General features: G+C 37.7%; 1 protein-coding gene across 3 annotated transcripts in view; it reads left to right on the top strand.

The window, feature by feature from the left end:
* The first annotated feature begins 305 nt into the window (after positions 1-305).
* Positions 306-18,112, top strand: part of atp9b (ATPase phospholipid transporting 9B) — a 50,230-nt gene continuing 32,423 nt past the window's right edge. For 2 of the 3 annotated variants that reach the window (XM_058619232.1, XM_058619231.1), the window contains exons 1-10: positions 306-442; positions 3,776-3,949; positions 6,843-6,993; positions 8,219-8,332; positions 8,782-8,890; positions 9,596-9,654; positions 10,763-10,814; positions 12,639-12,733; positions 14,870-14,950; positions 17,061-17,136. In XM_058619232.1, the coding sequence (XP_058475215.1) occupies positions 363-442; positions 3,776-3,949; positions 6,843-6,993; positions 8,219-8,332; positions 8,782-8,890; positions 9,596-9,654; positions 10,763-10,814; positions 12,639-12,733; positions 14,870-14,950; positions 17,061-17,136 (991 nt within the window). In that variant the 5' untranslated portion in view covers positions 306-362. Of the gene's footprint in view, positions 493-3,775; positions 3,950-6,842; positions 6,994-8,218; positions 8,333-8,781; positions 8,891-9,595; positions 9,655-10,762; positions 10,815-12,638; positions 12,734-14,869; positions 14,951-17,060; positions 17,137-18,112 lie in introns of all 3 variants that reach the window. The other variant, XM_058619233.1, reaches the window with a different exon arrangement.

The raw sequence follows: 18,112 nt of genomic DNA, 5'->3' as shown, positions 1-18,112 counted from the left end.
CACAGTCTTATGTTTATCATAAATAAACTATACATTTTCTTCGACCACAGTGACTTTGGTGACATATGCTACCCTCAGTTGCTCCAGGGAAAAACGGTTACTACTGAAAATAATTATTATTTGTAAGAATAAGAACATTGTTAGCTATTTACATTATTTTATATCATACTTTAACACATTGAATAGAGTGGGTAAAAAACGTAATATATTAATTTTATTTTAACATTAAAGCCCTCGGTTTGAGCTCCTTTTGTGCAGCATTTAAAAGTTCCAACTGTTTTTGACAGTACGTGAATGCTGCACATACTCGGGTCTTCCCTCGTGCGTGTGACGTCAGGACGTGCAGGTCCTGCCCAGCCAAGATGGCTGACAGCATCCCGTTAAATCCGGTGCGGAGTAACTCGAAGAGAATCACGTATTACAACTCCGCCAGACGTTCAAGGTATGAAGAGGCCAGCCGAGCTGTTCTTCGGCCTGACACCGCAGTAAACGGTCGGTTGTGTGACACGTTAACCGTTAGCTGCGTCGGTTCCTCCCTTGCTCCGTAATTGTTTGTACCGCGGCTGTTAGCTTGTGTTGCTAACACTGCTGCTGACAGCTCATACGCCGTTTCCCGTTTGACAGCTCATTCCTGTGCTCACATTGTCACCATTTAACATAAGCAAATGTGCTATGTTTATTAAAAAAGTGATTCGTTGTTTGTTCAAACGCAACGTGACGTAGCTTTGTTGGCCACTTTCATTTAATTGAAGTCACATGACATCAGTTTCTCTCTGTTCCTCGTGCTAGTCAGATGTCATATACATTGTTTTGTGTTTTGGGATTTTTCTTTATGGACGTCGTTGCCTGTGTTGGTTGGCAAATTGCTTAAAAGTTGTCAAGGTTGTGTATTTTGGGATTCATTTTATGTTTTAATTACATTGGAAACAAAATTAGGCAATATGGGTCCCTTAGGCATTTTTTGTACCATTTTTAATTCCTTTTTATTCCACTGACAGGACTATTTGAAATATTAATATTTGTTGTATATGGTGAGGAATTAAGTTAATGATGGCATTCATAAAAAAAAATTACAGTCTTTAATAGAGCATTTTTTTTGTCTTCAGGACACGTGAAGTAATTAATTTACAACCTGACTTTGCCAAACAAATAAAAAATGGATCAAAATCAATGTTGCTGTCCATTTTTGACACTCTTGGACCCAGGTTCAGATAACCCCCCTAAAAAAAATCTAATTTTCATGAATGGGATCGAAATAATCAACTTTTTTGTTTTTTTAAGAAAAGTAAAAAGGACTGGAATTTAAGGGGTTACAAATCTGAAAATGCATTCATATTTGTTACGTATCTAAGGACTGAAGTTAGTGATGGCTGCTGTAAAAAACACACAAAAACATTGATACATACATTATTAGAGCAGTTTTTGTGTCAAAGAACTACAGGTGAGCTGATAATCTGGCTTCGACAGTCCAGATTTTATAACTAGATACTAAACATAAAAATAACTAACTTACAAAAACACAAAAATGGTAGTATGGGACAAACTGGAACGACTTGGTTCAGAATTGGTTCCAAATTGAAATTGAAATAATTAGGGTGGAATTGTTTAGTCCTTATTCTCCATTAGTGCCATTACTAATGATTTATTTTATAATCACTGAAGGGCTGAAACAATTACTTGATAATTTAATTTTAATTTCTAAATTAAATAATCTAACTATTTGTCTATTTAACTGGTTTCTTTGCTACATATAACAAAGAAATCATTCAAACTGAAACATTTTGGTTTGTGGACAAAACAAGACATTTGAGAGCGTCATCATTTCCAGGTTTGAGAAACACTGACACACGTTTTTCTAGATTTTATGATTAAAAAACATAATCGTTAGTTGCAGCCCCAAATTGCTTGATCTGATGATTATTTCAACAGCTTGATGTCTTGTTTTTGTCCACAAATCAAAACATTTCAGTTTTGTTCAGTTTGATTTCTTTTTTATATGGAGCAAAGATATTCACAGTTTAGAAGCTGAAAAAAAAATACACCACAACCATTTATTAGATTTTCAAAATACAATAGATTAATGTAGTAATTTAGACTACCTACCAACCAACCAACCAATCAAATAAGCAATCAATCATTCAATCAATTAATTATACATTTTGGCTTTTGCTCAACTCTTACCCAATTTACTCAGGTTCTCAAATAAAACATTACTGACAATCTGGTTGGTTATTCTTTTACCTTTATTGAGTCTGTATTGATTTTCCATCTAGATTTCTACATGGTTTAAAAAGATCACTTTTTTTCTTTTTAACTTACCAAATGATCTTATTGTTGTTATTATTATTATTAGTAGTAGTAGTGGCTAGCACTGTTGCCTTACAGCAAAAAGACCCGTACTCTTTCCTCACACAGTCCAAAAACATGCAGAGGTTAATTGGACAACCTAAATGGACCCTAGGTGTGAATGTCAGCTGAGATTGGCTTCAGCTTCCCACGACCCTCATGTGGAGGATAAAGAGGTAGACAATGAATGAATGAATGAATCTTCTTTCTTCTAATGAACATTAGCAGAGTGGACTGTCAACGTTTTAATGAATGTAGCCCCCGTAGTCTCTTAAACAGCCCTTGTACTACTGTTATACCTGGCATCATATTTAAAATACACATGTGATGTAAACACCGGCTACTGTAGTGATGAGAGAATGTGTAACTTGGACAAAGATGGAAACTGTAGAGAGAGATGGATTTATTTTTAGAGGACAGAGAACAGAAACTGAAATTTGAGCCTAGATGCGATTGATGTCACTTTTGTTTCTCCCTCTTTATTCAGTTTTCTTTGTCTCGTGGTCCATGATTAACGCTCTTGTGACAGCGGTGTTCTTGCTGATACGTAGCCTTTGTTTACGATAACAAATGATTCTCATGTTTAGCTGCTGATAAGCAGTGTCTGATACTTTGCTTTTTGGATTAGGGGGTAAAATTGAATTAAATGGACCTGATGTGAGTCTGATTTTTATACATCTGAAGGTGAAAAACTTTTAAGATGTTAGCATCTAAAAATAAAGTCTTCTTCCTGTATTTAAATGAGATTAAAAGTGACTACTCCCCACGATCAACAGCACAGTGTTTACTTTAGCTGTATATGTTGATCAGCAGGTTTTGTTTGTTAGTGCTGGAGTTCCGAGTTCTGCTCTGCATCGTATACGCTCTCCAATGAAATTCAGGAGACTATTACTTTGCCATGTGTACAGCTGCGACTAACGATTATTTTCTCCATTAATGGAGTATTTGTTTGGTCTGTAAAATGAAAGAAAATGTTGAAAAATCTGTGTTTCCCAAACCTGTAAATGATGATGTTCCCTAAATGTTTAGTTTTGTCCACAAACCAAAATGATTCAGTTTAAACCACAACATATACACATTTAAGAAGCTGAAAAATCAGAATTTTTGTTTTCAATTATTAAAAATACTTGACTAGCGCTTGTAAACTGTGACTAGGTGGTTGCAGCTAGTTGTTGACTACAGGGTGGAGAATAATCAGAATATCTTTGAAGGATCAACGTTTAATCAAATATTTGTTGGAATTTTTTTTTTTTTTTAAACATCCCTAGTTTCCAATTAATAATCAATAAACTGTTACAGACCTAGCTGGGTTTACATTGACAGTAACATAAGTGTTGGTTGTGTTGTTTTAACTAAAGGAAAAATAGTTTCCTGTATTGTATCCTGTGTCGTTATGGTATTGACACAACTCTGGTTACTGTCCTCACAGATACTCTGTAGAAGATGAGCCATCTAACCTGGATGAAATGCCACTGATGATGTCGGAGGAAGGTTTCGAGAATGATGAGAGCGATTATCAGACGCTGCCCCGGGCCAGAGTCCATCAGAGACAAAGAGGTTTCGGGTGGTTTCTCCTCGGAGGGTGGAAAGTCCTCTGTGGCAGGTATGACTCATATTAATATATTTTTAACTAATAATGTGTTGGCAAAGACATTAGCCTCTAGAGGTCAACTGATATGCTGATTTTTAGAAATCAGGGCAGTGTCCCCCCTGTTTTTTGGTGTTTTTTTTTTTTCCCTTCCATCTGATAAAATATAAATGTCATAGTGATAATAAATCATTCAAAAAAATTGCTTAACTTCAGTGACCAGTTATTGAACTACTGTAATGGTCTGTCTCTTTATGTCTGAAACAATTATATACAGTATTTCCCATAAAAATAATGTCTAAACTAAATATTAAAAACATGACACAAGCCTTAAAAAAAAAAAAGCTTTAGTGACTTTAGTGACTAATAATCGACCAATGCAAAAAAACGGCAAGTATAATGTATATATTGCAAAATATCTAAAACAGATCTCCATTTCTAAGGGCACAGGTAAAGGACCTTGGCTTAATATTTATTGTAGATTTGTTAATAATAAAATCCCAAGAATTTATTGATTCTAATGTCACAAATCTGTACTACTTTTAAAGGTGCAATGTAGTGCTGCTGTAGGAGTACTTGTTTGGTCTGTAAAATGTCAGAAAATGTTTAGCAATGTTCCTCAAACTTGTAAATGATGATGTTCTCTAATTTCTTGTTTTGTCCACAAGTAAACATTATTCAGTTTTCATGATTTCTTTGTCATATGGAGTAACAAAACCAGAAGATATTCACATTTAAGAAGCAGAAAAATCAGAAAACTTGCTATATTGAAAAAAAAAAACACACTCAAAATTGTTGACGATAAATTTCGTAATCGAATTATGAGCGATTAATCGAATATACATTTTAGCCCTAGTGCAGCGTGTAAAATGTAACAACATTTATTGTTGAAGTTTTATGTTGCAGCTGAATATTCCTCACCTCACTCTGCCCGTCCAAGGGTGTTGAAGAACATATGCAGCCTTCAACTGAAAACATGTCAAGTTTGTCCTTTATGGGCTACTGTAAAAACATGGTGGTCCAAAATAGCAGCCTTAGAGCTGACCCTGCTAAATACGAAAGGCTCATTCTGGAGTAATACAAAACAAGAATTGATGATATGAAAATGATTTTACTCAGATTTTGCACACTGGACCGTTCACCTCCATTTGGACTGTGGAAGCTGCCGCCGTTTTGTCATTCAGTTAATGTATGTGCGGTGTATAATGTCAGTACGTCTGCCTGTTATGATCAGCTTGGATTTCCAACGCTCCAGTAGCTGTGCGTGAAGTGAAAAGGGAGGATAAGGGCATATTTTTGGTCGAGTTCCTTGATGCGCATCATCAGTCCAAAAAAGATTTTCAGGTCAAACAGAAGAGGGAGGGCGGTTTATCCAGCTAATGATTCATTTGACAGGTTTTGTCCTCTAAAGATGCTCCCGTCTCTCTCTCTCTCTCTGGCTCAGAGATGAGTGTTTGTTTATGCCAGAACAATAAAGTGTCACAGTAATAAACAAATGTTTGTGCAGCACTCCACTGCCCAGAAAGTAACATTTACCAACAGAGCAATTTCATAGAATATATGGTTTTAGTTTTTTTTTCTGTTGTCAGCGATGCATCTCCTGTTGAAGCCACATATTGATCCCCACCCCTCCCCGAACAACCACCCCCCACCCCTCCCCCGACTAATGAACAAATCGGATTTTTCACAGCTGACCAGTTTGATGCTTTCCAGTAATTTTATGTGTGCTTAGTGTGGGATTATAAAACACAAATAATTCACACTGAATAAGCCCCGACTGTTCAAATAGCATATTATTTGAATAGCATTCATTTGCTCAAATAATCGCTCTTATGAATCTGGACCGGGTTGTGCACAGAGAACAGGGCAAATCCAGGCCAATACAAACAAGGCTCTTTATATTTTTTTAACCAGAGTTGATTTATTTAGTTTCATGTTTTGCCAACTTGCTTAAAAGGTGGAAAAGCCAGGTCGATCAGCATGACGGTGCCCAGGTGCCAGGTTAGGTCATGCTCACATCGAGCCGCTCTCATTGTAATTTGCTGCTGTGTTTGTGTTTGATATCAGATATGCTAGATAAGCTCCAGTGTAGTCATTAGCGGGTTGATGGAAAGTCAAACACTTTTTTTTTAAAAAGTGAACGTCAACATAGCAAGTTATCTCTCTTTTCTTTCTTTTAGTTTTGCACATCGGTATGTTCTATAAGAGAGGACTGGTGCTTATGTTAGAACAAGGAAATGAATGCCATCAGGTATGGTGCGGTTTGGTACAGTACGGTATGGTTTGGAATGGTGAAGCCCTGGCTTGTGTTTGGACTGAGAACAGTTTTTATGGCTGAAGAATTGTCAAATGTTCAATGAGTGAGTGCTTCTGCCCCTTTCTCCAACATAACTTTCACTTTAGATATCTGGCAGTTGTTCAACCGTTGAGGAATTACGATACTGAGAAGCTGACGTCACAAACGTGTGACGTGTTGGTGATTTTTTTCCGTCATTAGACGGTCGTACCGTGGAAGTCCTGAGGGCTACCGTAATGACAAGTATACGGGCACAAAGCTCTATTTCTCTGCTTACTGGTGTCCATCCATCCGTTTTCTACCGAAAGGCGGGGTCACACCCTGGACAGATCGCCAGACCATAGTTTATGAATTTTCTAAACATCACAAATGGTCTAGGAGTTACGGTAATGAGAACCACACATGCCAAATCCCTATTGTTATTTATGTTTTCACATTCTGTGCATTGTGAACCATGTGATATATATACTTTAGCCTTCCGATATCCAATCGAGTTACTTTGATGTCCTGTCACAAATAGTCAGAGGAACTGATTTTTATAACAACAGAGTCATTTTATAACTTTTTATAATAATCTAATACTCAGTATTAATGTCTTGTTTTTTTTTTCAGCTGCTGCGACTGCCTGGCTCATGTATTTTGGAGGAGGAAGGAGCTGAAAGCACGGACGGTTTGGCTCGGCTGCCCGGAGAAAAGCGAAGAGAAGTATCCGAGAAACGGCATCAAAAACCAGAAGTACAACGTCTTCACCTTCGTGCCTGGGGTGAGTCAGCGTTCACAGAACCACATTAGTGTGTTCTCTTATGTAACATCGTTGACGTTTTTTGTTTGCGATCTTTGTTTTTTTTGTTTTTTTTCTGCCATGTTTCCTCTCGTAATAACCTTTGCTGTGCATGCAGTCAAGGTTCGTCCTTTCAGTTGAAATACAGCCATCGTTTCACATATTAACAGTATGTGAGGCACTGTAGCATATGCTGGATCTATTTGTTAACCATCCTGTCATTAGGGTTAAGGGTTTTCCACTGTAGGAGACATTAGGGATCCATCAGTTACTTATTAAAAAGCAACCGCTTCCATGATTAAGAGGGCCACCTTTGGTTCGGGCCATAAAATGTCAACTGACTATTAGAGACGTAGATATTCTCATCGATGTCGAACAAAACAGCTCCACCCCCGTTCTTTGAATTATTTAATGCACACAAATTAAGTTTAGCAGTGTGCGTTTCTCCCCCCTAAAGGTCAGGGGGGTTCATTAGCCGAAGCGCGTTGTCCATTGATCACATCGTCTCTGATAATCTGTGACCACACACTAGTCTCTCATTATTGCAAACATTATTCAAAATGTGACCTTAGATTAATAGAATACTTAAAGCTCCTCCCTCACTGTTGATGTATGGCCCATTAGTGACGAGGTGTCAGGAAGTTACAGTTGGCACTTTGGTGTAAGTGAATGAAGAAAGTTTTATTCTCTTTTTCCCTCCCCACCAATGTTGTCATCGGCGTGAGTTTATCTGTAAATGTGTCCTTCTGTTAGCAACTTCCTGTCTACAGCTTTTGACTGATCAATCTGAATTTTTTGTTACGCGTAGGTGAGCAACCAAGTATGTTCCCATGCAATTTTGGTAAGAATCTACCCACTGTTGACGTCACAAAAATCTCTTACAATGGGCAAAAATGTATCTCAAAACACATGTAAGACATCCAAGATCCAACCATCAGATTAAGTTTCATCCAGATCTGATCCAGATTACAGATTTGGAGGGAGTTTAAATGCAACATGGGAAATCCCAATTAATAAGTATGTATACGTATATGTATATCTCGGCAACAGAGATATCCTCACTGTGTGCTCTACTGTAGGAGTTGTTAAAGCATTAACACACATTATACTTTTTTAATACATTGAATTGTTTTTGCATGCTCTTCGTCTCCCTACTGACATTTTTGTTTCACCCTTGGTGGATCCTTGTCCTCTTGTCTCTTCTTAGGTTCTCTACCAGCAGTTCAAGTTCTTCCTCAATCTCTACTTTCTGGTTGTGGCCTGTTCCCAGTTTGTGCCATCACTGAAAATCGGATATTTGTACACGTACTGGGCGCCTCTGGTAAATAAACTTTAGTTTGCTCTCGTGAAATAAAGTAAATAGGCAACGAGTAACGTTCTTAAATCAAACCACAGATTTTCTTGTGTCTGTTTCTTATTTTGTCCCATAAATTTCAGAAAATGTATATCAATATTTCTCAAACCTGGAAACAATTATGTCTTATTTTGTCCACAAACCAAAATGTGTCAGTATTAATGATTTCTTTGTGATATGAGAGCAAAAACTATTCACATTTAAGAAGCTGAAAACTCATTAAAAAAAACCACTCTAAAATAGTTTATTCAGTAATTGATTTATAATCGATTCGTCATTGGAGTAATTTAAAAGTGTGTTTATTGTAGAGTATATTGATTTCAGTGTTCCGTCTCTAGAATATAAAAAATAGCAAAAATGTGATGTTTTATTTAAAAAAATGAAAAAGATTATGGTCTTCTTCTTCTGTCCTTCAGGCTTTTGTGTTGGCTGTTACGATGATGCGAGAAGCCGTGGACGAGATGCGTCGCTACCGGCGGGACAAAGAGATGAACTCCCAACTCTACAGCAAGCTGACAGTCAGAGGTGAGTGAGGGGGATTGAATGATATCTTTCCACTCTCCTCCTTGTGCCAGGAACTGTTTGCTGACGTTATGATAACGGATATTTCAAGCTGCTCCCCCGTGCAATTTAGAGACGACACCCCACTGCATCTACACTTGTAACTGAAGTCATTCGTCTTGCTGTAATTGCATTGATTTTTTTTCTTTCTCTCCTCTCTCGACTTCTTGAGACCGTATGATCAAAGATCTGTTCCTTTGTTAGAAGTGTGGTAAAATCCCCTTGTGTGATATTTGTGACTGTGGCGGAGGAGGCAGCTTTCACATTCAGTGTGTGCTCAAGTAGAAGGAAGAGGAGGACGAGGGTCGCAGTGTATACAGGGGAAATAAAATTGACTGACCCTCTTTTATGGAGTGGGAGTCACAGGGTACCTCACGGTACGATATGCGATACAACGGTTCTGTGATAATCAATATATTGCAAGACAATCACATAGCAATACATCACGATTCCTCTCTAACCGAAGAAAACAAAACGTTAATGTGAAAAGTTAAAAGTGCAGGATTTCTCTTTTTATTCCCAAAATAGAGAACAAAGTGCATAAAATCTGTGTAATGAACGTGGATGGAGCATCTCTTAACGTAGCTTTTTCCACTGTTATATTTAATCTTGAATAACAAATTCACAGCTGTTATTTATCTTTATGCAACCTGTGTTCTTCTTCCTCAGGTAAAATTCAAGTGAAGAGTTCAGACATACAAGTGGGAGACTTGATCATTGTTGAGAAGGTAAAACCTTTTTTTTGGATTTGGTCAAAGTTTCATATAGTGTATTTATCTGTTTGTGTGTAGCTGCTGTGGCTCCTGGTTAAGTTTACAGCAGAGAAAGTTACAAAAGGACGGAGAATGTTATGCCAAAAAACAAATCTTATATTGGTAAGCAAGTTCTGCTATAGAACAGATCTAATTTTAGGAAAAAACATTTGTTTGTACTTTAAGCTTTCATTACCAGTGACGAGCTGAATCCTAACTGCTCCTGGTTTGTGTGTTCACGGCTGGTGTGTATTAAGTTTATTCACTAACACAGATTAGTGTGTGCAAATATAAGAAATTGTAATTTTTTTAAATCAGCGCAATCAAGTAAAGGAAGACTCATTTTTACATGAGAGAATTTGTTTGCTAAAAGTCCAACTTTCTTAAAGTTTGGTCAGTTTTGTCCCATTTGTGGCCTTTTTTCCTCACATTGCAGCATAAAGGAAGCCTGATTTAAGTATTCTTCCAGCAGCCTGGATGGACAAACCAGTCTGAATGTGCATTTTACACTTTGAAGCAAAAACAAAAAGAAGAACCCTTATGCACTTTGTTAGAATCTGCAGTTTTACCATCAGATGTCACTAATTCTTTCACACTGGACCTTTACATTTCGGGGCTAATCTTATTAAGGAGGTGGACACAGGGATTTTTTTTTCTTTAACTTTGTGATACAGGGTTGTTTTAATGATGCTGAGGTCCAGTATGTGATTACCTTTATGTTTTATTAGCTGTGACTGCACCGCCCTGTTATAATAGTTTTTCAGGATGAAACACTAATCTTGTAAGGTCAAATAAAAGGGGACATTTTAAAGGCCAGTCCACAGTGTTGATTACACATTTGTTGTCGCTGTAACTGTTGTTGCACTTTTGAAACATTAAAACTCACCCGTGCTTGAGCTTGTGTTTCAAGTGGACAAGTTAAATTTCCATTACTGCTCTCGATAGACTTTTTAAAAAATGACCCACCGGTCAAAGTATTGACCTCGCTTAATTATTCAGGAAGACTCCAAAGGCTTTTGCCACAGCTCAATAACACACTTCTTTTTTCTTTCTTTCTTTCTTTCTTTCTTTTTTTCTTTTGTAGAACCAAAGGATTCCTGCAGACATGATATTCCTGAGAACGTCAGAGAAAAACGGTGAGTAATAGTGTTTTTGTAATTCAGTGTCAAGCAGGCAGCACTGAAAGGTTTGTTACAATATTCAATACACTGAGCGAGTCTTCTGTTCAGGGTTAGATGTGGTGAAGAAATAAATGACCATTTCAGTGCAGCTCCCTTTCAATAGGTCCCTGTTTTGTGTATTCTTGTTTGTTTTTCATTGGGGAAAAAAGGAAAAAGCGATATTTCTGTCACATTTTTACTGATATCTCTTGCATTTCTTATTGAAATAATAGTAAAGTTGGCACTGCACTCACTGGTGCTCTTAGTTGGTCACTTGCCAAGTTTGAAGCCTGTCCAGTGAACTCGTTGACAGAAATTCAAAGGTTTCAAAGGCTTTATTGTTAAAAGTAACATTCTTTCCTTATGCCACTACATGAGCCGCTACATAAAACACTTACAGTCTCAAAAAGAAAAAAAAAAGAATATGAATAAGAGAAAATACCATAATAAGAATTGTGAATGTATACTCCTATGTAAATAACATACTATACATAATAAACAATATGTACATGAGTGAGCTAGTGCAACATAATCTGTGGATATAGTGGATGGAATGTGAAACAGAATATCAATAGTATATTCAGTTTCAGATGTGTGATTAACAGACTAGAATTTCCTTTTCCGTTGCTGCTGCCCTGTGTAAAATGTTGATCAGTGTTTTCCCAAACCTGGAAATGATGATGTGGTCAAATGTCTTGTTCTTTTGTCCAGGAACTAAAATTATTTAATTATATGGAGCATTATATCTCTACAAAGCTCCCCCTACAGTTTCGGAGTACAGATTTTTACGACACAACCCTAAACATCCATCCATCGTCTACCTCTTTATCCTAACACAGTACGTTTACATGCACGCTTTAATCGACCTCAGGCCATAGTCCAACTAACACAAAGACATTCCTTGCATTTATCGACAGATATGTTGAACTCTTACTGCCCTGTGGAATTTGTTATCACTGCGTTTAGATTGTTTTCCTGCACTTCCTGTCCTTTGACATCATCCGATCAAGGCAGCATGCTATTCATATGATGTATTTTGCAATGTGCAAGTGACCGATGATGCAAATTCCAATTAATCAATGAGCTGTGCCACATCCCAGCTCTTTTCTGAGGGGCATCCGCAGGAAATGTTCTGAGGACATCGTTTCCATCAATCTTCCATGTGTCAATACGCTTTGACGGGAAGTTGTTGATGTCTTTATACCTCTTACACACTCACACACATACATAAACACTCTCTCACACCCTCGGTCATACACACACACACGCACACACACTGCAGTGGTGTTATGTGAGAAGTGCCACTGCAGCAGAGGGAAGACATGAATCATCCTCCTTGTGTTAGTGTTTTCCATCATAGTTAGCCCTCCATGGATGGTTTATAGCCGCCCTTTACCCCCGCTGTCAAATATGTTGCTCTCATCCATCAGTTTCATATGTAATATTAGCTCAGATCAATGCAGGTCACCACTGCTCAACGTTTATCAGACCCTGCGGTGTCCACAGCAGCCGCAGACTCTGCTCCACAGCCTCTCTGCTAATGTACTCTGCCAGTTCATCACCATTTAAACAGTATGTACCAGGGCTGCAACAATTACTCCATTATTAGTCGATTTTTTTATTAATTGTCAACTATTTTGGTCATTGATTAATCGGTGTGTTTTTTTCAATAATTAAAACAAGTTTCAGCTCCTCGAACATGAATATTTTCTGGTTTCTTTGCGCTATAACAAAGCTATAACAAAGAAATCATCAAACTGTGACAGTCTTGACAGTCTTGTTGTCTGTATTTGTTTCCAGGTTCATGTTTCATCAGAACAGATCAGCTGGACGGAGAAACAGACTGGAAACTAAAAGTGGCTGTTGGCTGCACACAGAGACTTCCAGCAGTCGGGGTATGGATACTTTACAGTGTATTGAATCTAAAAGTGGTCAAAGTTTCAGTAAGTCATTTCATGATTGGGCTTCATTAATCCTGACAAGTTATCCTCAGTTTAGCCTATTTTTTCCTGCGATGGCATGTTATTGATCAGTTCTTTTTAACCTTAGAAAAAACAAATAATATTTGACAGTTTTGACTCAATCTCACTGTGTTTCTTGTGGAGACAAGAATGAACCATTTTTAAAGCTGTACTATGTAAGATCAGTGTAAAAAACAGCTGATTGTTGAATTTTTATATGCTAATGTTTTGAGTCTCCTGCACTCTGTTCTGAGCTCTTCCTTTCCAGATGAGCACATGTCACACATGACTCCAGGCAAAATTCTCTATCTCTAAAATGAGCAAACTATAAAAACAATCATATCTATGTTAGAACCTTTCAGTTGTTTTTTAAATGCAGGATTTAGACACTGTATCATCAAACTAAGGCCCCCTTTATACCTGGCATTAAAATGCGGATTGCAGTTGGATAGTACATGAGGACTGCAAGACCACTTTAGGAGGTGGTCGGAGACGCATTGTGACCACATTGAACACAAGTGTAAATGCGATGTGTCTCTCAGGTACTGACAAAAACTGCACATGCTTGTCTGCTTTCATCGGTTTTTCTGCTTGTCAAAGATGACTTCTCGATGAATTGTGTCATGTTTCTGAAAGATGGTAATAGCTTATAAGCAGGTAAAGGTCTATACAGATCCAGAAAGAGTGGATCTAAATCATTTATTTGTATAAACTTTATTGTCAGTCCAGTGTCTTTCAGACTGTGGCATTCATCGGCCACATCTCTGCCTCTGATTGTGTTCAGACTCTTCAAAGTCTCTGAAAACGCTGGAGCAACATTACTCTCCACTGGGGTTTCAGTAAAATAATCTTCCCTGCTCCTCTTTAACCGCTCTGCCCATGTTCTCACCAGGAGAACACTATCTGAGGACGAGCGAGGGCCGTCGACTCGCCTGCCTGAATAATTTAATGTTTACAATCAATTTTCGCTCCATTATGAGGAGAAAAGAGGCTGGTGTTTGGTGCTTGACAGGTCATAGGGATGATGTGTCTTCTTTTTGGTCAAGCTGATCAAACATGATTATGGTATATCTGCTGATATATTTTTAGGTCCACTGTGGTTGTTTTAAAGTGCTTTACAGTTAAAGTTGGGTTGGATTGGATTGATGCCTTAGCATTAGAGATACACTGTATTTGTCCACATTTTGGCATTCAGGTGTTTCAATCAGGCTTTGGTCTAGACCACTTATCTGCAACGAAGGACAATGCTATGCTTCGAAACGTTTGAGGACAGTTTCAGGAAGGTCCTTTTCTATTCCATCATGACTGTGTCCCATTGCACAAAGCAAGGACTATGAAGACATGGTTTGACTTTGAGTTTGGTGTAGAAGAACTTGACTGGCCCACACAGAGCCCTGACCTCAACCCTATTGAGCACCTTTGGCATGAACTACAACATAGATTATCAGTGTCTGAGCTCATCAATGCTCTACAGAATGAATGGACACAAATTCACAAAGAAACACAAACACTAAATTCAGGAAAGTCTTCCAAGAAGCTTTTATAGCTGCAAAAGTGACCAACTTTATATTAAAGTACTGTATATGCATTTGAATATGTCATTACAATCCTTGTTGGTGTAAAGGTTAGACATCCCACTACTTTTGTCCATATAGTTTAGCTGTGGCATTAATGTTCACTTGGACTAATGCATTAACAGTTAAAAATAAAGTGGCCAACCTTTGGTCAGTAAAGGCAAAAGGACAAATTTAAATTAGCATATTTTAACAAAAAAACTCAGTGTCCGTTGAGCTGCAATTTTGCAATGGTTATTTTCATAATCGATTAATCTGTCATTTGGTCCATAAAATGTCAGAAAATTATTTAGTTTAAAGTGATTTATTAGCTATATGGAGCTTCTTATTTGCATTTAAGAAGCTGGAAAAAATCAGAAAACACTCAAATCGAACAGTTAATCATTAAAATGGTACACTATTAATTTTGTAATTGATCGATTCATTGTGTCAGCCCTAAAAACTAGGGTAGTAAAGTTGATTGAGACCTTTTTCTTTTCTTTTTTTCCCACTTCAGGATCTGTTCTCCATCAGCGCCTACGTCTACGCCCAGAGGCCTCAGCTGGACATCCACAGCTTTGAGGGCAACTTCACCAGGGTACAGTTGCCCGTTGACATATTTATAACCCGAACAACAAATCTCAAGCACATGCGGATTATTTCTATAGAAGCTGAACTGACGTAGAAGATGTGTATCACTGCAATATGTTGACATGAGGTAACAATAAGCTCTTGTGTGTCCATCTGGGCCCCGTTGTTATCTCCTGCAGACATGCCTCTTACATCACAGGCAGGTTCTCGCTGCTTCAGCTCCATCCATCCCGTCTTGCTTGTTGCTCAGTGATTTTTTTTTCTTCCCCCTCCTTCCTTTCTTTTTTTTCTCGTCTTTTTTTTTTTTTTTTTATTAATAGGAGATTAGTGCAGCCCCCACAGAGAGGAGAGCTCCAGTACAAAGGGAGGCTTTGTGGGCCGTCTTCACTCTTGGCCACACACCAGGCTTAGTGAGCGAGCACTTCCTCCGCTCATTCATCCTCCGCGGCCTTCCTTTGCATAGCGTGTGCTTTTAGTCTGAGCAGGATGGGAGAAAAAAAATGGGTTCCCACAGATCTACAGCAAATGAACTTACCTATTTATGAGGGGTTCTCCCCCCCCCTCTTTTTCTTTTTTTTCTTTTTTTTTTAAAGGCGGATATTGTGGCTTTGTTTGTGTGGTCTTTAATCGAGACCCTGTGCAGTTATGATGCCAATGTCAGAGCGGTCAAGCGTTCTGCAATCTGCCATTTATTTTTCATGCACCTCTTCCCATTTGTGAGTGGTCTGACAGGATGTGGGTGCTTAGGTATCATAATTATCATATCAGGAAAGCCATTTGAGCCGAAACTGGAGCCTTGACTCTGCACTCCTGACTCATGCCATTTTCAGAATTCGTCTTTATTTAAGTGAGAGGGCTGAAACACGGGAGGGTAGGGGGGTGAAACAGGAGGCTCTCCAGGGGCATATTTATCACTGAAATCTCATCTACATGCACTCTCTATACTGTTTTTAAAAGGAGCCTCTATCACCGTGCCAAATCTAGTCAACGTATCTATAAAGAGGCTACTGTATCACTACAGTCTGCACAGCTGTGTCAGGTGCTTGTGGAAATGAATGGCACAGGAGCGCCCAGTCATTCTGCTCCGGACGTATACTGACGTAACTGAGCTTGGCTACTTTTCATCCAGCAAAATATTTATTTTATGTTACTTTTTTTTTTTTTTTTAAAATAAACAATACATGAATCAGAATCAGAATTACTTTGTTCACCCCCCATGGAGTGAATTGCTTTTCTCACAGCTTCTCCCATCAAGCACAGAAAATAACAGAGATTCACTGTCTATAAAAAGAGAGTATTAGCGTTTTTTGAAAACCACCCTAAATAGATCATAGAAAGTACTTTAAGGTGATACTTAGTTAATGTCTCCGCCAATCTGTGGTGGTTGCTGGTCTTTGAAACAGGTGAAGCTCATTTCAGGCCCAGTTACTTATACATCAATTCTGCAAACGAACAACTAGAACAAATAAACGCGATAATTATGTAAAACTGAAATGCTATAATAGTGTTTTTTATTTACAGTGTGTATGTACAAATGAACACACAACGACCAGCTATTCTGTGCCATAGAGAACAGTTGAAGCTGAGCTTCAACTTGTTTTAATGTGGGGGCTGCTACGGGAATACGACAATCACCATATTATATTTTGTCAAAGACACTACTATAAATACTAAGATTCATACCCAACATCACCACAGCTTATTACCGTAAAATATATGCTATTGCTATAAAAGTAGTTCTTCCTCTCAGAATTAAGTTCAGTCAAACAGTGATTACCGACATTGATTTCAGCTACAAATTTCCTATAGATTTTTGTTTTCTAAAAGAGAATTTTATATTTTATTGCATCAATTGTCTCATTAAGTCTAAAAGCAAAATTCACAACCTCTTTTGTTTTTCTTATCTGCTCCAGGGCTTCACTGAGCAATACCAATTAACGGTTGTCTAATTGCAGAAATAAATCCACCTCATTGAGGAGGTCTCTGCCTCTCCACTGGGTTGTGTTCATGGGCGGAAAGTGTGAGACTCACACTGTGACAAAGGCTGTAGAAACAAAAGTAAGGTTATAAAATCTAACTCATTCTTGTTGTTTGTTTATTGTTTTTTTTTTATATAGGAAGACGCTGACCCACAGATCCAGGAAAGTTTGAGCATTGAAAACACTCTGTGGGCGAGTACAGTTGTGGCGTCTGGTGAGTGGATTTTATTCCATGTCCACTCTTATTTTGAAATGATCTAAAATATGTTTTTATTTTATAGAATGATGCCTTGCATGTTCCCAATGACTGAAGACACATTTCTATCAAAGATCTTGCAGGGTTTTCACGTTTTAGTTTGTTGTGATAAGGTGTGAGAGATCATGACACTTTCCTGTGGGATTATCTTCATCAGAATAATCAAAATTCACAATATTATCACGACAACTATAAAAAATATGCATGAAAACGTGTTACTAAAGTTCCGAAATTAGTGATATGAAAGTTAAAATTAAATTAAATTAAATTAAATTAAATTAAATTAAATTAAATTAAATTATACCTATACGAGATAGACGAGATTGACCACAGTCAACTTATTTATTGAGATCTGCAATGATTTTTTACATCATCAGATCTTTGGTTGTGATTTCAAAACTATCAGACCTGAGTGAGGGAGCATTTGTGTCTATACAGCAGTAGTGTAGGGGCGAGTGGGGACAGGAAGCATTTATCACTTATTAATTATTGCTGAACTACCTGTGTTTTTTTTTTAGCAGTAGAATTCACTTCTGACACTTTTTTGTCGGCGCTTCTTTGTTTTTTCAGTCATACTCGTACTGTCTTAATGTAAAACGGATCACTTCCTGTGTGCAGCTTGGGAAGTCAAGGTGCAATACAAACACATATCTAAACACAGCTATACTGAGAAACAGAGAGTTATGTGGAGCTTAATCAATATAGTGTGAACTCAGTTATTTACTACAGAAATTCAGTCACAATTTCTTTGTCTTTTGCTCAAGTTGTGTTGCATGAAACTAGGGCTAAAACAATTGATTGATGCTAATTTAAAACAGATATATTTTGATAATCATTTAATCATTGTGTGTGTGTTTTTTTTTTAACATTCTTAAAGTTCTCTGATTCATCAGCTTCTTAAATGTGAATATGCTCTGGTTTCTTTGCCCCATAT

Source organism: Solea solea, chromosome 20, assembly GCF_958295425.1.
Source record: "Solea solea chromosome 20, fSolSol10.1, whole genome shotgun sequence".
NCBI lineage: Eukaryota > Metazoa > Chordata > Actinopteri > Pleuronectiformes > Soleidae > Solea > Solea solea.
The sequence above is the reverse complement of the archived record's forward strand: the minus strand, read 5'-3'. Positions and strand labels throughout refer to the sequence as shown.